Source organism: Thermobia domestica, chromosome 16 (genome assembly GCF_964235325.1).
Source record: "Thermobia domestica chromosome 16, izTheDome1.hap1.1, whole genome shotgun sequence".
Taxonomy (NCBI): domain Eukaryota; kingdom Metazoa; phylum Arthropoda; class Insecta; order Zygentoma; family Lepismatidae; genus Thermobia; species Thermobia domestica.
Window position 1 is genome coordinate 80,519,686 of NC_137469.1, and position 21,417 is coordinate 80,541,102.

Genomic DNA, 21,417 nt, shown 5'->3' on the forward strand with positions numbered 1-21,417 from the left:
AAAATAACTGGTCACGTGTTTCAGTTTTTTTTTCTTTTAATATTTGGCCTACATGCGAAGAAAAGAATGTAGAAGGAAAAAGGAATAAGGATTACAATAAAGTATCCATATCTCGGAATCTTTGAAGATTAGAAATTCGAAATTTGATATTTGACTTTTCATTTGAATTAATTAGACACATGTATAAATCTCTTTTGAAATTTTACTTAAAAGAGAAGAAAAGGGAATGGGAAGGAAAAGGGATGGGATTACAATTATAATAATAAGATGTCTATATCCCGAAACCTCATAAGGTTAGAGACATGAAATTTGGTGTTTTCCCTTCTCATTCAGAATAGTTACAAACGTGATGCAGCGTTCTTTGTTTTATTTGATCCAGAAGGGAAAAAAGGGAATGAAAGAAAAGGTAGAAGACTACAGTTAATACAATAAGGTGTCCATATCTCGGAATCTTTTAAGAGTAGACACATGAAATTTGCCGTTTGAACTTATGACTTAAAATAATTAGACATCATTTTAGATTGATAACCACATATTGCAAACCCGGTGGAACACTGTTACAAGTCAAAATTACACATTTGTGGAAACATGAATTTTGAAGTTTGTTATTCTATCAAAATCGGTCCTAGGAATACTGATATTTCTGCCATCTAGAGGTTAATTTGTTTAGTTACGTTTATGCGAAAATACCACCGGGTAAAGCTCGCTTCTCTCTCTCTCTCTCTCTCTCTCTCTCTCTCTCTCTCTCTCTTCTCTCTATTCTCTTTTGAGCGATGATAGCTCAAAATTGTCACTTTTTGAGTTGTAACACTCTTCCACCGGGTGTGCAATATCTCCAATAACTTTCTTCTCTTTATGTTTTCGTATTTTTACTCATAATGAAATTGACCTATGGCTCCGACCTTTTCACACACTCGGTGTAAAATGACTTCAAGGTTGTCTATCTCATTACGAGAAAACGGGAGAACCACTTAAAACTAATTTTTGAACATAGTTGGCACTTGGGTCGGTCTGGGTTTCTATCATGTCTTCTTTCATTAAAATGAGTACTCTAAGAGTAGAGAGGGTTTTCAAATGTTTGTCAAAAATATAATATCTCATGACCCTATCCCATGTTAGATTGAGATGGAATTTGGTATATAAGTTCCTAATTGAGTAATGACGTGCTTTTCGAAATTTTGCTTCTAAGGGAAAAGAGGGAAATTTCTAAAATATCTTCTTAACTTTCCATTTTATGTTCATAAAATGATCAAAGCGAAGAATTATTTCAACTGCTTAAAATTAATTTTCGAAAATAACTAACACTTGGGCTTTTACCATTTCACTTCGATTGAAATGCATGTCTTAAGGGAGAAAAAGGTTTAAATTTTTACCAGAGAATGATTTCATAAAACTATTTCAATTTCAGTTAGTATATGTAATTAATACAATGTACGGTACCTATACGGAATTCTAACGTAACCAATGACACTAATTCTGCGAGTAACAATAATCATAGAGCTATAAATCATGAGAATCTATAATGCTATTATAATAGCAATAACTCAACAATAATTAAAATTGGTAACTATAAATAATACACTAAATAGATATGGTTATTTTCGCAGTAACTATAATCAAACATATCCATTAAATGTCCCAATATACTGGGTGTCCATAAAGTCCGTTGCCACCCCGTGTATCTGAATCGACTGCGAATATGAGAAAACGTAAAAACACGTCCATCATTATTTTAAGGGGCTTGAATTTTGAGCTATAAAAGGTCCACCCCAGACACTTCCATATAGGGATACGTGGGGGTCAACTTGAAAATGTTAAATAGCAAATGGGATCAAGTAATATATCGTTGGAAAGGACACAAGATAAATATTTCGCCGAAAGTTTCAAGTCCCTATGTTGACCCCATCCAAAATGGTGGGGGTTCACATTTTGTCAATAAAGTCCGTTACCACCCCATATATCTTCGAAACAACTGAGAATATGATAAAATGCAAAAACACGACCCCTCATACCCCTATCTGGCGATGTCTGGGGTGGACCTTTTATAACTCAAAATTCAAGCCCCTTAAAATAATGATGGACATGTTTTTGCGTTTTATCATATTTGCAGTCGTTTCGACGATACACTGAGTGGCAACGGATTTTATGGACACGAAATGTGAAACCCCGCCATTTTGATTGGGGTCAACATAGGGACTTGAAACTTCCGACAAAATATTTCTCTTGTCGAGACCTTCCCAACGATATATTACTCGACCTCCTTTGCTACTTAAAATTTTCAAGTTGACCCCACGTACCCCTATATGGGAGTGTCTGAAATGGACCTTTTATAGCACAAAACTCACGCCCCTTAAAATAATGATGGACGTGTTTTTCCGTTTTCTCATATTCGCAGTCGTTTCGACGATACACGGGGTGGCAACGAACTTTATGGACACCGTGTATGTAACTGTATCCAGAATATAAAACAAACCTAAGCTAGTTATGAACTACACATAAAGATATTCAATCTAATCCAAATCTTCCTATATTTCACAAGCAAGCATTTAAAGTAATGAATATTATCTATAATCGGGTAAAATCCATATTTTAAAAAAATCATTTGAACAATTGCCTCACTAGTTATATTTCCTGAATACTCTAGGATTTTATAACGTAATATATCTGCATATATTATACAAAGAGCTTCGTTTTATTGATAAAAGAAAACTGACCGTATATATTAATAAAAGTTATATAACACTTTCTGTAATATAACGTCGCCTTCGTCAAACACGTTATAAAAGATTAATTCGAGTATAACAAATTAAACATAAACAGAAAATGAAGGGAAGTCACGTCCATTTTCCTCATAGCCAATCGCATTTTCCTTTCACTATGTATATCCATCTGTACAAGACGACAACAACAACAACAAAATGGATTAGGTTTTTGTTACATATTTTACCCATTTTTATCCAAAACATATTTTTTAAATTATGTGTTCGATGCATACTTTCCCAGTTATTTTCACATTGACCATATCCATGCTATTTAGTTCTTTCTTTTGAACTATTTCTGTTCTATTTTATTTAGTACTTTGTTTCATTTTCTGTTTATATTTAATTTGCTATTTTTGGATTACACTTTCATGACATGTTTGATGAAGGCAACGTTATATTGCTGAAACTGTTTGTTGGGGACAGAATTAATCATTATTTAAAAGCAATACCTTAAAAATTATAACATACGGAGTTAGTGGAAGAACTACCAGTTAAGTGATTGTTATCTGTTTTGTAGGTTGGTGAAAACATGTCTTAAGAAATGTTGTATTGAACGGTTAATAATAAAAATAAGGTTTTGCGTGTCTGTAAGCCTAAGAGTTCGAGGATATAAATATTATCTGTCTATCTGTCTATGAGTGACACGTTGAGGTTCAATAAAAGTGCTTACAGAGGAAGGTGTACAACGATAACGTTGTATATTGTATATTTCGTTCGTAATCAGGGCAGCAGTGCTCAAGCATTTGCCATAAAATAGAAGAAGAAAGAAATAATGTAAGCAATATCTGTAGATTGATCCATATATTTCTGCTTGTATGTTATGGTGATGTTAGCAGTTGTCAAGGAGATGTTTTATAACATATAATTAAGAAAATCACCATGACAGTTAGATGTTTAAATTTGAACTGTAATGTCAAATAAGTAATCCTCATCAAGTATAGTGTTTTTAAAATTTGAGACTGGTGTATGTTTCAGTGTAACTATTTCTAATATGCGTAATAGTTAAAATACATGAAAACATATACCAACTGAGGCATAGTGTGGTTATAGATGCTCAATGAAATATATTCTTTCTAGTATTAAAAGAGTCTAAATAATAGTAGTAGTAATATCTTAGTCACCGTGTTGACGTTTCTAATCTGTTCAATTATTTACATTGTTATATGGGTTGTATTAATGTATATTTAGTGCTTTGGACAGTTTCATTTTATTCATACATATACAATATTTCCAAAGCTAAAATAAACAATACAAAAAGGAGCTCGTCTTGAAATACAAATCTTGGCTAATCTATGTAACTTCGTCCTTCAAAATGGACATTAGCCAATAGCCCAAGAGGTACAAAAAGTTTTAATATTCCGTAAACCGAATGAGGCTAAAACATAGGCCCAGTCTATCTTCTCATTCAGATAATAACTAGAGTTCTAGAAATAATAATAGTTGTCTTTGAACTCGCTTCAATAGTTACGATCTAATACTACTATCTCAAACAGAGTTTCGACCTAAATTTATTTTTCTAGATAACTTATTAAGCTTAAACACCTTAATCAGCGAAATTCAATATAACAAGGAACTCCCAGATATCGTAAACAGCTTACCCTTAATTCTTTTTAAATCGTTAAACTTTCACTTAGAAAGCCGTTGCTCCTATCCTGTTTACTTTCAATTGATGGCTTGTACATTATTGTGTTTAGAATGTAGCAGGCGTTTGAATAATACTACACTTATGTTTCACGATTCACAATTTCAAGAGGAATTAGGGAAAAATGTCATGGTATTTTCCTGATAGTATTTTTTTATAAGTCGGGCCTTTGACGGGTCTTTTATGGTCAAATATCTGCACAAAATGTACCATAAAATTGTTACATATTAGGGAATATATGTACTAAGTTTTATTGACACATGAATAGTACATTTGAAGATATAGAAGATTTTCGAACCAAAAATATCAATTTTTCCGAGTGAGATTTGATATAGTTTCATACATACACATGATAACCCATATATCTTAAGTGTACGAAAGGTAACTAAAGTTAGACTTATCACGTATGTAGTTAAGTACATATAAATATCGCTCGAGTAACAACATCTTTCTGGGTTTGTGTGTTGCAGTACAGATTTTAAAACGGATTATTGATTTTTCTTTTTTTCTTTTTCTTGTGTTTCATATTCACATCAAGTTTGTCGTATTATAAGAATCTATATATGTCTTTTAACTGTTCTTGTTCCCATGGTAGTTAGTATGATACTGATATTACGAATCTTCCTTTATTTCTCTTCATTTATTGTTCTCGAAAAATAAAATCTCTACATGTATTCCTTTATTCAGTTTTACTCCGAGTTATATACCACTAAATTCAAATCTGTTATCATCTTCTTAATCGGTCTTTTTCCTATTACCTATGTGGTAATTATATTTTAGGGTAAGACATGCAGGTCTCTGATGAACTTAACTGAAATTTATGTCAGTACACCTGTCAACAGTGATTATTAAAGATTATTAAAGTCACAGTGATAAACTTAGCATGTTACAGTATTAATAAAACAAATCTGGCCAAAGCATCAAATATTAACCAATAATACTCGTGTAACAGTTTCGTCAATGAAATATCGCCTTCAACAGATGCGGTAATACATTGACGAAACTGTTACACGAATATTATTAATGTGTATTTGATCCTTCACTGCTTTTGTTTGTTTAATTAATACTGTTGAATATTTCCAAAACTATAATAAACAAGATGTTAGCATCTAATACGTTTAGTTTTTTATGATTCAGTTGTACATAGAAAATCAAAGCTTTAGGGAAAATATGACGTTTCGAATTTAGATTATTATAGTGCTAAGCAAAAGTTAAATTTACGTTTCTTAATATGATATCACGCTATACCATGCATTTAGTTTCTTTCACAATTGTTTGTAGTTCCAGGAATAGCACCTGTGGAAAGTAGTATACCAGCTGCAAGTACCAATTCGACTATTAAGGTTCACTGGAAACGCCCAGAAGATTGCCAAAATTTTAATGGTCTTTGGGTAGGATATCTATATCAATTAACATTGGCGAGTGATGAGACACTTCTTCTTAGTAACACCACAAAAGAAACATCAATGACTTTCTATAAACTGACTCCTCAAACAGAGTACAAAGTGAAAGTCTTCATTGTCACATCAGCTGGATGGAATGCTAATAAATATTTGATATTGCATGCAACTACAAGAGCTACAAGTAAGTATCTATATCTATCTATCTATCTATCTATCTATCTATATATATATATATATATATATATATATATATATATATATATATATATATATATATATATATATATATATATATTAGAGTCTCCGTAATCCGGTCTACAGGGTCGACTCTAGGCAATTTGCCGCCTACTTTTCTCCAGAAAGAACAAACTTTAAAAGCCATGATTTCAAGTATGGTATCCTATCACGAACAATGAAAGGGAGGGAAAGGGCACTCGCACTCAGAAATGCCCAAATACTACAAATACAATGTCGTTGTGACTGCATTTTCTTTAAATAATAATATATTATGTTAGTGAAAGATAAAGCAAACACATCTGCAGAGGAAAGATGGTAATCCTTTTCATGGAATTCAATATCGAGCTTCAATTTCACTATATGCGTTTCCAATTCCGGTGCAACTAGCTCTTTTATTTATATTTCTGGATTTTCCTCTATGTGTTTCCACCTTTAATCATAAGGAACTTGCTTGTGACGAAGACAAGACTGATTTTAATGTCAAAACTGAGATAACTAACTAAATGGAATAGGTGTTTGCTACTGTTCGAGAATTGATTGCTTGTATTTGGCAACAATCAAGCAATTCATGCTGGGATTTGTTTGACCGCTTGCTTTAGCACCGTCCATGTGACCTTATGCGACCTAAACATAATTTATGAATTTAGTATTCAAATAGGCCATCTTAGTAAATTTAACTACCATCATCATGAACTCTGTTTCGAACAAGAAATATATATTTTAAATAAAATAGTTATGACAGATTTTACCGCCGCACGAAACTTGACGACCTGTTCAAATGCACGTGTTGCACATATGGTAGAGCCGGCCCTGCTGGTCTATATATATATATATATATTAGACTCTTGGTTGTTTATTTGCAACAATATTTACATCACAATTTGTTATATAAGTACCTTACTATCAGAGTTACATTCTACATTCGTTACATTCTAAATACTAATACCGAATGCAATACTTTCAAATAATATTATTTAATTCTTAATCTTCTATTTTGATACTACGAACAGCAACAGGAGTGTAATCCAAGTCCAAAAATATATAGTCTTTTGTACTGATCTGGAGAAATCTATTTCCCTGACCTCCCCTGATCTTTGGCAGGAAATTCCCTGACTTTCATGACAGGTGTCGGATGACGCTGATATATAAATAAAGAATAAATAACGGTGAATATTTATATATGAGAATATTTGTTCTATAGAGACAAATAGTAATCAATTGCTCATACGTACATTCCACTTACCTCTCATAAAAATCTAAGCAACGTCCCATACTGTGAACATTTATGGTTTACAAAGCTGAAATTAATGTACAATTAATGTCAGAAAAATATATTTTATAAAATTTAACTGACTTTCCCTGATTTCCAGTCTTTTTCCCTGACCTGCACCATTTTCCCTGAGTTTTCCCTGACTTCTCTGACCAGTGGGAACCCTGTTGTATTATGTTCATTTTGGATTTTATTGCAGCGTGTTTAACATTTCGGGAATATTGACAAGAATTCTGATTTACATGCAAAAGGATAAAACTTTACTCTTGGAAAATTACTATTGAAAAAAAGGTTTAATAAATAACAACAAGGAGATGTGTTATGCGATTCTATACGTGGTTCTTGTTTACACCGTTACTTAATTTGTTAATGTAATGGCAATATATTAAATAAGAAACTCTAGCAGAGGCGTGGTTGCCTGTTAAATCTGTATAATATCCAAGTCAACCGGATGATCTCATATTCTCATGGAATTTACTCAAATGTTTAACTACATTCTTTTCATCTTTCATTTTTCTGTTAAAGAAAAGAGAAAAGAAATAAGTAGTAAATAATATAAGTAAGTAATAATATAAGTAAGTTCTTTGAAAGGAAATCGGACTTCCAGATTTCCAATTTTTCGTTAGTTGTTACTTCTGGAAAACAACATCAGAACTGTTTTTGGTCTATCTGAATTTCTCTCATCAGCTTGTAAAATGTTCTTATTTTCTCTCTTCTCCTTTTAAAACACTTGTTATATTTTGAAATCCTGCTACCAGTAGCAAAACACTAAACAAGGCACTATACACTAACAGTAACACAAAGAAAGAACGTGAGGTTATAAGTTCTGGAATTGTCATCAGAACTTAGTTTTTTTTTTTTTTTTTTGTAGTGTTTGACTTGATTAGTTTTATTTTCTTTTAATTCTTTATTTCTTTATGTTTACAATGCAGGGTGTGGGTCTTGTTCATTTTTTCTTCTTTCGTCCTTTCTTTTCTTCCACAAGTTCCTTGATACGTGTCCAGTCTCGATAATTTTGACAGGTCTTGATAGGTGGCCATCTTATAAGTGGCATTTTTATTTTTTGTCAAAAAGTTGGGAGGCATTGCCCCCCCTCCCCATAGCTCCGCCCATGGTTGTAAGTTTGCTTCATTTCCCTAAGGGAAACATTAAGCTTCAAACTAACTGACCATGTGGCAAGAAATATTAATATTATTATTATTATTATTATTATTATTATTATTAATAATAATAATAATAATAATAATAATAATAATAATAATAATAATAATAATAATAATAATAATAATAATAATAATAATAACAATAATAATAGAAGTAACAATGTATTGTATTTAAAAGCCGAAGTTTAAAAAATGAATTGATAATGATAGCTTTTCTGTATTATGTTGCAAGGCTGCCATTACAATTTACGGATATTCCGCTAAAACCAATGTAAAAATAAGCTTTTAAACGAAATTTCAACCAAAATAGCCTCCCGTATTCACGTACGTTTTCCGATTGTCAATCATTTCCTTCGTCACGGACTTCATAGATTCCTTCGCTTATCATGAAATCTACACGTCCAATAACTGTAAAGATGGATCTATTTCATTCTAGTTATTGTCAATACTGTACGAATGCTATTACAAGAATTGTTTTTTTATTTTTGTAAAAAAAATGCTTTACTACTAGAAAAACTGTCACTTTAACTAAATACAGAATAAATTAGTTCTTAAAAATATAATTTGATGTCAGAACCTCACCAGCAAACAAAGTTTTTTTAAATTTATTTTTTATTACGAAATGGGTTTCTTCCACTTTTTCAATTATGAACACACACCTGTATATATTTTAATATTAAGGATTCAACTGAGTTATAAAATTGCTAGATGCAAAGGGATAATAGAGACTAGGTAGTGGTAGAAAAAAGTGGCAACAATTTGTCTCTCTTCTGCCTTAACTAGTTTTTTTTTTTTTTTTTTTCATTTCCCGGCATTAATCAGAGGATGTATAATCTATTTACTGAGAGAGAATTACATCGTGCAGGAGAATAATTTTACGCGTAAGGATAGCGTACTACCAACATAAAAATTGCGTTAAATTTCAAACCATGAAGGATTAAGAGATTTAGTGCACCCGACTAGTGCTACACATAAGCTAAACATGCTTTCACATAAACGAAATTGCAAACCCTACTACATTAATTCATTCATCGATAGGTCAAGTCAATTTACCTTAATCTTCGACTTCGCAAAGCCAAGGTGTACTTCTTCAGTAGCTTCTTCATCTCGTTAATCACTATAATGAAACAGAACTACTATTACAATTATTAAAACCCATTTAAGTCCACTGTTTCCAAATGGAAACAATTTATTTTTATCAATTTTTGTTAGTGGATTATTTGTTATGGATTTATTTCGTCTTTTACAATAAGGACCTGCTACCAGTCCATCTGTTACTACTAAAATCCTCAAAATATGTTAAATGAGGTCAGAATCAATAAGTTTAGAAAGAATTACGAAATTCTGAAACAAAAATAATTTGGGATTAAATGGATTAAATATGTTGATTTTACCGTACGAGAAAGGAGAAATTCATGACGAAGTAACAGATTGATAGGCTTCGGATACATGACGAAGCAACTTGGATGAAATGTATTAAGATGTGATAGAAATGCAAATATGCTCGTAGTTACCTGGTCATACTAACAAGCAAATAATGAAATAATTTAACGTACAGGAACTTATGCTGTGTAGCTAGATACTCGTTATTTTCATTTAAAGTTTATTATCAATTCTGCATTTACTCATGATTGGTAGTATACTCTTTTATATTTAATTCATTTATTTTTACAATATGAATTACTAATTTAAGTATTGTTTGTTATTAATCACACATATTTATAACTTATCTAAAGAATGAAAATACAATATAGAATGCAACTTAACTGATTACATGTCAATGGACCGCCCTAATGTGTGATACAGCCTGATTTTGTTGTGGAATTGAGGCACATAATTATCGAATCTTTAACAGACAAAACCATATCTTTCTTCTTTCAGTCAGCACCCAAGTATGCCAAGAGAAAAGAAGTTCTGGCTTCACTCTTCTGAAACTCACCATAGATGTTCAATAACGAAAGTCAGACATATCTCGCTACTCTGATGCTGACCATACATGTTTTACTAATGAAGGTCAAGGAACTGAAAGGACTAAGGGAACTATTGAAGTTCATCTTGATATCCCTAAATCCTATTTGAACAGGTCTAGCTGCTCTAAAACTAACCGTATGTGTTCAGTGATGAAAATCAAAGAACTGAGAGGCTTAAGGGAGCTGTTGAAGTTCTTCGTGATGTCTCCAAACCTCACCTGGACAGATCTTTCCTGCTCTTAAAGTGACCAAAGATATTTAATAATAAAAATAAGTGAACTGAGAGGGCTAAGGGAATTGTTGGAGTTCATCCTGATGTCCCCGAACCTCACTATTACAGGTCTCGCTTCTCAGAAACTTCAGCATAGATGTTCAATAATGAAAGTTAGAGAATCGAGGGAGCTAAGAGATGTGTTGAAGATCATTCTGATATCCCCAACCCTTATCTGAACAGGTTCCGCTGTTTGAATTAATGTTATTTACGATTGCTCATAGTAAGTACAGAAGAAACTTATTGGAGCTTTTAACTACTTTCTTGCCTTTCTGTATTACTCACTGTAAACTCTTTTGAAAAGAAATCTCGGACACGAGCAGAATTTGTTAATAATAGACCAGTAACTGAATATCAAACCATTGTCCCGTACTTAACTAATGACATTAAGTACGTACTCAATATATATATTGTTAGCAGTGATTCATTGTCTAAATTATGTTAATGTATCATTCATTCAGTTCCAGAACCAGTGACCAATTTGGTTGTTTACAAGAAAGGACGTCGTATGTTGGGAATACGTTGGGAGAAACCAGAAAGAACTTTTGGTGATTTGGAGTCTTTCACCATCATTTATCGAGAAGAAACTGATACTGAGGAATTCAGTGTAGTCATTCCTGCGCTGCCATGTCCAATATGGAATGATAAATTTTGCTACACTATCAAACCTCTTAAACCTGACAGAAAGTATATAGTAACGGTATGTTTCTGGCCATCGAATTCCATAGATAGTAAAGAATAGTGTATAATTTAATGATATTAGTGGTAACTTCGTGTTAAACTTGTGTAAGTTTCAGCAGGAGCATAAGTTATCGTTACTTTCGTGTACATTGATTTTATTGCATGTAAACACTGTTACTTTTTCAGTTAAAATACTGTAATGCTTTTATAGTCAACGGTATATTTTTCCGAAAATTTGTTACATAGAGGAAACTAAAATTTTTGTTTTGTCACTCGGCAGAAAAATGAATTCTTTAACATTCCATTGTTATACTCTTTAGACTAAAGGAAGCAACATTATTAACAAAAGTGCATGATTATGAAAGAATTGATGGAAAGAATGCGTGAGGAAAAACAGGGAATCCTTGTGAAAAACCACGGACACGATGCTATTCGAATGTATAGAAATATTTACGTGATTAAAATACGACATAAATTTCTGAGTAGTTTTAGCTCACGTTATAGCCTACCAAATTAAAATCTTGTGTTTTGGCTCAAAGAAGGGTTCGAAACAACATAGTAAGAAAATTATTTTCCAACAGAAACAACCATTTAGGAAATGCTGTCTTCCCTAAAAGTCATTTTGGATGAAAACGTTAAAATAAATAACATCAAATCTCCATCCAAGAATACGTAGGTTATGTTGTCTTGTACGATGAAACGGAGAGTTTACATAAGGTCTTATTTGCAGAAAAAAGACCGCTATCTTGTGAACTTATTTTGACTTCCGTCTTTGAATCAAGACTCAACACGCCTTCCTCTTGGGATTCAGGTTGTATGATCCAAAATTAACTATTTTTTAAGCCAGAGATAGAGTAGAAGTGTTTTATAAAAACATTGAAGTTTTTGGCAAAATCAATGAAAACTGAAAATCTAGATAGCTTCAAGGGGAGAATATTCAAAGGAGTGGATTCAACCTGGAGATACTCGAAACGAGTTGAGCAGCTATTGTGTTTGCTCTTTATAGTTTCAAATCTTATTTACCATAAGAATTCGACAAAACTTTGATCCCATAACTTTCGACCCTTTAGTTTGCATAAGTTGAAATTTGGTGTGTAAACTGATTAAGATGTGTAAAAATCGAATAACATCAAATTCGAATTCAAGATGTCAAAAGACTTGAAAAGATACCTATATATTCGTAAAATTTTGACCCCTTAGTTTGCGAAAAGTTGGAATTTGGTGTATAAACTAATTAAGATGTGTAGAATCGAACAACATCAAATTCGAACTCAAGAGATCAGAAGTCCTGCAATTCATCATCCACCCTTCCGTCCATTCTCAATACTGTTATAGTTAGTAGGTACCGTGTAAGCGTCCTAGATGAAGATAGTTTTCCACGACGAGTCACGTTTTTTAAAAATGCATCTTGGTTGAAAAGATAAGGGAGTCGTTGTCTTAGATTTTTCTGCTTTATTCTGTACTGCTATATATATTCAAAGAAACTCTAATCAAAGTACTACAGAAGTGTGATTTTGCTTTTATTAGCGTTGTTTTACTTTCAGGTACGAGCAAGGAACGTTGAAATTCCCGAAGATGGAGAAGAAAGTTCTGTAACAGATGTCACCAAAGAAGAAGGTGCAGTAACATTTTTTTATATATATGCACTTCATCCAGATATCTATTAATGTAAACAACTAAGTATAACATGATTGGAGATAGATTCTAACATTTAAATATTCTGATGTTGTAACATACTTTATCATTTTTTGCTTTTCATTGTCTGTGAAAAGAGTGTTTTTTTTTTTTTTTCTACCTAATTCGTTTTTGATATAAGACTAATCAGAAGCGCTGTCTTGGATTAACGGGAAGAACTTTCGAAGCGTTTCCCGATGTTTTAACTTGACTATTGTATTCGCTGATAATCTTCCCTGTTGGTCTAGTGACTAGTGTGTGCGCCTTTGCTGCACGTGGTTTCATGTTCAATTCTTGGTGAGACAGCACCAAAAAATTAATTGCGAAATCCTATAATTCATTGTCAGCCTTACTTTCCATTCTCAATGCTGTTGTCATGCTAGTTAGTAGGTGCAGTGTGAACGTACTAGGTGAAGGCTAGTTCTCCGAGACGAATCACGTTTTCGAAAAATGCATCTTGGCTGAAAAGATTTGGAAGTTGTCGTCTTAGATTTTGCTTTATTCCGGGCTTTATTATATATTCTCAGTTTGATTAATCAACCATCTCGTTTAGCCTAAAGGGCATATATCTGAGAACTTAAACTTAAAAAAAAAAAAAAAAAAAAATCACTTGCTTTCCTAAGAATTGATGTTCTTTGGATCATCTAAGAAGATTCCAGGTTTCCAAAATATAATAAAAAGGTGATGCTTTTAGAAATGTTCACATTGTTGTGTTGAAAAATAGGGTTCGTATTGCACTCAATAAAAATGAGAATTACAAATTTTACTTGCCAACAAAACTAGTTAAAATTAATCATATAAGAAAATTTTACGAATATATCAAGTTCTTCTGTAAGTTCTATTACAAATCAACCTATTTTTTCAATGAATAATAATAAAATTAAGATTCTTCTCCCAAATTAGCCTGTTATTAGTTGCGTCTACTCCAAACTCCAAAATTTTCATTGGCCCTTTTTTTTTATTTTATTTTATTATTATTATTTTTTTTTTTATACCAATTGAGTCAAGTACAAGTGTGTAATGAATGAAACATTTACTTGTGGGACTTGCGGTTACTCACTTGACAGTGTTGGTTCTTTCCCCATGATTAGGCTGGTTCAGCAAATAATGGAGTTTGTCGACTTCTGATGACTCAAATGAGCCGAATCTCCGAGCTCTTTAGTGCCCCAATTCAATTATAGAACTGCGGGCCAATGAACTAAATCTACAAACTTAAAAATTACGCATAGTTAATTAACTAAGTACGTCATTTCTGCCTTATATATTATACTTAGTTATCATTGACAATAATAATATTTTTATTGTAGCAAAACGTTAGGTTTATATTCTTTTCATTGTTGGGTATGTTGTCGTGCGGCTCCAAAATTGTCTTAATTTAAAGATTTGACAGCTGCGAAATTAGTTTCCATAGAAATAAGCTGCACAATGTGTATTCTGTTTTGAAGTTTGTAGCATCAAATGTTGATTGAAAGGATAATAATACGATTAATTGTTGTAAATTATTGAATGCTTTGACAGAGTAGGCGCATCAAACTTGTTGAAAATAATGCGATATATTCTAGCTATACCAGTCAATAATGCACATATGGAAACGAGTGTTAGTAGTATAATGGGTACTTTATGGTCAAATTATAGAATGTTAAGAGAAGTTGTAATTATCAAAATTTGTGTTCAGGTAAACTTATAAATGACTTGTCAATTTTCCCACAAAATGGTTTTGAAACATAGGACTTTTCTTCGATTGGGAGGAGCTCTAGAAATGATAATAGTAAGGTAGGTGTCTGTAACTACAAATGTTTTGTGTTATTTTTATTTAATTTGGTACAAACCTAATTTCTTAGTAATAATAATAATGTTAGTAATAGTGGTAATCAATGTTAGAAGTAACGGTAGCAATAATATACAAAAATCTTATTTTAAATTTCTGTCCCAATAGATGGATCAAACATAACGTATTTGCGCCAAAACTTCTTACATCACTTGTTTCCGATGGGTTCGAAAGACACGAGCCACGTAGTGAAATTACAATGTTATGTTTTGCATTCTTATAATATTATAATAAATCAGAGAATTGTAATTTTTGGGTTAATTTGCGAAAGAAGAAATTTTAAAGAACAAATGAATCGAAGATAAGAAAGGTAATGATACATATTTACATGAAAATAAAGTGAAATACACACCAGCGTGTTTTCTTTACCTAGCTGACGTATTAGATGGAACCAAAATTATGAATTTTGTACTTTTGAGGTTGATTGGCGAAATGGCGAAATTAATTAACTCGTCTATTACACAGAAACCTCTAGTTTTCGAGCTTCCCTTCAGTTTAAGCTGACAATACTATTCATATTGTTCTTTAGTAAGCTATTTTTTTCCTAGTTTTAAACAATGTGTGTAATAGAAGGATTGAAGTTTGAGGGCGGAATGATACTGTTAAATATTTTGAATTTGGTAAGTAAGTACCTATATAACTTCAGAACTCCCAATACAGCGAATTTGAAAGAATCGAAAAGAAGATCGATACACTTGCCTTGCATTTATAAATAGAATGGTATCTCTTTTTCCTCCTTCTGTTGGCTTATTTTCGGTTTTCGTCGTATAAATTTTAGTAGTTATTCGATAATGTTAAATTGATTAAAAAAAAAAAAAAAACTCTGCAAAGCTCGTAAATATTGTAATATATGTTGTAATATATTGTAACAAATAGTCAGACATTACATTAAAACACGCTGCTATGCAATAGTCTCACAAACAAGCACATGTATATTATGCCACTTTGAATTAAGATGAAACACAAAACTAATGCATAGTGCTAGAAGACGCTTTCAGACAGTAGCTAAACGTCGCACACAATCTAGCTAAAAATTTAGTTATCTTTTTTTTTTTTTTTTTAAAAAAAAGTTATGAATAAAGTTAATGCTAAAAGAATTTAACAATAAAACAAGCCATTTCTTTCCTGATATTCATATACTTACTTGATTTATAAATCATACTGTAGTAATTTTCGTGCTAGATTCAAATAAAACATTTTTTTCTTATTTACACTAAAAGTAAACTTATTTACAGTGCATTTTGCTGTTATCATTGACTTGAAATTATGCACGTTTTGTTATATAGGTATTAGAGGTGCTTTTGGCACGGAAGCTCCGGGTATGATTTCCTGCAGAAGCTCATGTAGTTCGATCCACATATGTTGTAGGTCAAACTCCCACTTAGTTTTGTTGCTGAAAAGTGATGTTAAACCAACCAATCAACCATCATACTTCTATATGATGATTGGTAGGCATTAAAGATGAACGCTGAAGCATAAAGAGACAAACTGATAATTTCAGACAAGAAACATAAAAGTTGAGAAGGAACATCAAATTAGTATTCAAAACCAGTTTGAAATAAACAAATCTACATATATACAGGATATAAATGAAAGTGACTCTGTTTTAGACTTAATAACTCTTGAACCACCTAACCGATCTCGATCAAATTTTCAACAGATGAGGTTCGGGCCTAGGATGTTTTTTTATCATTTCACTTTGATGATAGGGGAAATATATAAAAATAAAAAACTTCGACGGTGCAACTTAGGGAAGGGAGAAGAAATATTTCAAAATAATCGAAAATAACCAATATTAGTGTCTAATCCATAGTTTTATTTGTCGCTGAGATGAACAGTGACACTTCCGATGCCATTTAAATTCAAATTCAGCCCCGCGACTTGAGGAGGGGGTGGATATATACAAATGATCGAAAAACAGCAATATTAGTGCCAAATCCATAGTTTTCTGGGTCGCTGAGATGATCAGTGACACTTCCGATGATGTTTAAATCCAAATTAAGTCCTTTATGTCCAAAATGAAACGTACTATCCACGGGTATTCTAGTAGTAAATATATAAAAATCAAATAGTATCAATAGCTTTTCACACAAAATTTCAGAGAATGTACTCACTGATGAAGAGTTTTGTTCGGATGACTTTCTCTGTTATTATTATTATTATTATTATTATTATTATTATTATTATTATTATTATTATTATTATTATTATTATTATTATTATTATTATTATTATTTTCGTATTTCGTTGAAACGTATTCATTAACAACTCTCACAACATATACTAAGTAATTTTTCCAAGAAAATAAACCGAATTGTTTACTACGGGTATGACTTCTTTTGAGGTGAAATTTAATGATTTTGTTCATATTTCGTAAATATATTCTTCATTGCTGATCTTACAATACGACATTTGATTCGAATGGAAGTGTAAAGGGTAGTATATCTAGTGAGAGGTTTATTGCGAATAAAATTTCTCGAAGACATCTGCAACAAGTCTCTTTATATTTTTTTCTTTTTCTATTCACTAATTTTGAAGTAAGACATCTTTTCTGATTCGATTTAAGAAAAAGAAGATGTATAAATGTTCAATATGGTAACCTGTACCATATATATGGGACTATTACAATGGAAATTAAATACTTTTTTACATTCTAATAATGAGAATCAGTGATGGTAGTTAGAGGGTAAATACATTTGTGTCGATGGTAAATAAGCGATACAAAGTGGCACATTATTAAACTGAAAATTGATGCATTCCTCCAAATAACGCTGTTATGTCACATATCAGTGAAACTAAGAAAAGCGAAACAGCAATGTTCCGTGCAGCTTGCTACTATAATAGTGCCATATCTTGGACAAAGAGGAAACGAGTCTTTCAGTACATGTCAGTTATATTCTATACAGCATGATTCCACTGGTAACTTTGTAAATTCCAAGATGTGCCATACAACATTATTCAGGGGAATGATTCATTTGTGAAAATATTTAGAAAATTGATAATCTTTTCATTTTTAGCCCCAACACAACCACAAAATCTGGAGCTGATTTCTACAGACTCAAGCTCATTGGAAATCAAGTGGGATCATCCTGACCTGGCTAATGGAATTATTCGATCCTATCTTCTGAATCTAGAAGAAATAGACTCTTACAACGTTTCCAACTGTTGTGCTTATTTTCCAATAAAAGAATATTTGGTGGAAAACGAAAGCTTGTCTTATGAATATGAGGTATGAAATTTGAACTATTCTATTCATAAATCACTATATTAGGCGTTTATGTAGCAATGATAAATAAAAACATATATAGTTTAGTGTATACATGGTAAAATAATATAAAAATATACATTACATTTAAGTAAAAGGTCATGAGAATCATCGTGAGAAATAAAGCTCACAAGCAAATAAAATAACTTATAAGTTATTTTTCTTTCAATACGTGAGGTAATTGATCATAACTTTTGATTTTGCTGCACTTATTAAATTGTCTCCAAAGTCAGGTGCCAAGAAATATAAACTGTGCTCTGCTGGAAAGAAAATAAAATAAGAAGATACAAAGAGGAAGGAAATATCAAAGAAGAAACCCTCAGTTTCAAAAACTTCTCAGAAGAAAAGATAACCTAAAGGGGTGGTGGAAATACTACATTCTGAGAACAAAATATGTAATTGTTTGTTCTCTGTTTTCAATTGTCTTTTCCATTAAAAGGAAATGCTTACTTCTAAACAGTTACTACTCTCTAGGGAGTCATATTGGTAAAAATGTAAATCTTATCTCTCAAATTGAAAGAAAAAAAGTTTCATATAGTTCCAAAAATCTATATACAAGAATTGGTACATTAAATAGTCTTTTTTCCCTTATAGTCCAGTCAAAAGGGGATCCACAGAGACATGATCGGGAACAGAATTTTTGACTTCACGGTTGTGTTTGGAGTAGTTAGGAGTTAAAGATACTAAAAGTCCCCGGACCAGCGAGGTGGTTGAAGTGCAGAGGGGCATAGAGAAGGTCACTTTTATTTTTCATTTTATTTATTTATTTATTTATTTATTTATTTGCTTATATTTAGAAAACAGTTCGTCCTAGCGGAAAAATTACTACATTCAGAATGAAAGCTAATGAAATTTGCTAAAGATTGTTTCTATTTATTTTTTCCTGTTCTTAACAGTATGAGATATCCTTCTGTAAAAATCACAGTTTCAAAAAAAGTTTTTTCTCTCACGTTTTTCGACAAAATTTGCCTTCTAGTGCCTCAGCACTTACTTTTATAGCGAAGTTCCCAGAGAAGAAGTTGTAGAGTTTCTTCAAAATGAGTAATTACTTAATATTTTATATACAAGTGATCAAAAGCTATAGCAATTTGAAATTTTCGGGTAAATTTCGAGACTCCGGAAGAAAACTATATTTCTTTGTATATATATTGTTGTGTTTCGTATTTGCACTGAAAAGCCTGGAGAGAAGGAGAGAAAAGGTATAACGAAAAACCATTTGTTTTTAAAATTTCATTTATTAACCCTCGAGAAGTCGCGCTAAAAAAAGTAACGCGAGTAGTCGCGCGCGGTCAAAAGGACCGCATGAACATAATGTGTTGCAAATATCGTTTTAAACATTTTTCTTGTATTAGAAACGTAATTTTGTATATTTTCTGATTAAGAGGGAATAACATTTTTATTATTATGATAAGTTTTACAGTAATAACTATTAGAGGAACCTACAATTAGACATGTACTGTTTTTTTATTTCTTATTTGGAATAAAATGTTTTTTCGTTACATATTTCTTTAGATAGATAGCTACGCACTGGTTTTATTGAAAATTCTAAATCTGATGACGATCTTTTTTTTTTTTTTTTTTTTTTTGTCAACTCTCGTTCGTCTAAAATTAGAAATGCAATAGTAAATTAGTAAAAAATATACTACATAAACCTAACACTAAAACAAAGCTTCACAGCGCATTTTATATTCAATTAGAGCTCACTCGTAGCTAAGCGGTTAGCATACACAGCCTTTGCCGTAGGACTTCCGGGTTCGATTCCCGGTGGGAGCTCATGTGGTTCGGATCCCACGTTAAGCAGTAGGTCCACGTCTTACATAGCCTTGATGCTGAAAAGGGCGCTAATTTGAAATCAAATCAAATTTACATTGAATTACTTTACGGTCCTGTTTTTTTAAAACTTTACCTATACAGCACTACATTTAATTATTTTAGGTTATCTTCAAATTTACACTGTTCTACACTTCGTCGTCGCTTATTTCGTCCTCTCCTGTTCTGACTACATTCGGGGAATCGCTGGTCATTTCTGGTTTAAGATCTTCAAATTCGCTCGCAGACTCCTCGTGTTCACTTACTTACATATATATTTATTTCTTATGATCTTCCTCAGACAAAGCTTCCACGAGATCATCTCGGCTGATTTATCCAAATAGCCCATTCCTAACATTTCCCTCCGTTGTTTTAAGCTGTTCATTTCTAATTTTCACTTTTTTCACACTTGGTATTAGTTTTTAACTCTGTCGACATCTCTTCCGTCCATTAAAATAATGTTTATAAAGCTTAAAACATCTCCAAAGCAAAGGTCATGTGCAGAGCGAAACACTGAGAAAAAACATTACACGGTTAGTCTCGCGCGGTGGAAAGCACCGCAGAATCACTAAACAATCACTAGTAGTTAAACTAAACAACGGACAACGGAGTGATTGAGCAGGAATGTTTGGGAAGGTGAGGGGGAAGATTAGCTAGACGGAGAAGTCTGTCGGACAAACAGAATGGACACACAATCAAAAATAATTTCCCTGCGGTGCTTTTGACTGCGGCGCGACTACTCGAAGGTTAAAATTCAGTTATACTAAGACAGTTCATGTAACGGCAAAGGCATTACTTAACTAGTCTATTGTAAATTTTAAATATCATAATCAAAATTTGAAAAAAATGACAAATAAAAAAATTGAGAAATTGCTAAGTTCTCGTAAAACTATTCACTCGGAAATTTCTTTGTTTTGGCCCTCTTAGAGCGTGAGAGTCCAGCATCTGGCTCAGGAGGTGGCTCATACTCCCCTATATTCTTTCTCATCTCAGATTTCTTTAGCTTAGTGAAAATGAATGAACTGTGAAACTATATAGATCCAATACGTCAAAATGGTAAATTTGATGAAAGAGTACATTCTTGCTGAAGGGTCACAAATTACCTTCTTGTGTGAAGAGCACCAATCTGGCATTTCCCCTACGCAAAATCCTGCCATCTATATGTGCATAATATAATGAATCTTCTATTAAAAAAAGGAGCCGATACCAGAAGAGTAATAGAAGTTCGACAATTGTAGTTACTTCACAATGCGGCGGTCTGACCGCTTTTCGTCATGATTATCAAGACAAGCGTGATGCAACAGCTGTGGTACTATAACGTGAGCGGGGTATCACGATAGTATAACCAGCAAGTGGATCATCTGATTGAGTGATACTAATGACATTTGTACACCACTAGAAGAGTTTTGTAGTGTTTTCTTCACCTCAAGTGAGCAGTATGA

At 32.3% G+C, this 21,417-nt stretch overlaps 1 protein-coding gene across 1 annotated transcript in view; it reads left to right on the top strand.

The window, feature by feature from the left end:
* LOC145673193 (uncharacterized) overlaps positions 1-21,417 on the top strand; it is a 222,838-nt gene that overhangs the window by 189,583 nt on the left and 11,838 nt on the right. The window contains exons 20-23 of the mRNA XM_081742661.1: positions 5,686-5,988; positions 11,180-11,418; positions 12,944-13,016; positions 17,919-18,130. Coding sequence (XP_081598787.1) covers positions 5,686-5,988; positions 11,180-11,418; positions 12,944-13,016; positions 17,919-18,130 — 827 coding nt within the window. The remainder of the gene's footprint in view (positions 1-5,685; positions 5,989-11,179; positions 11,419-12,943; positions 13,017-17,918; positions 18,131-21,417) is intronic.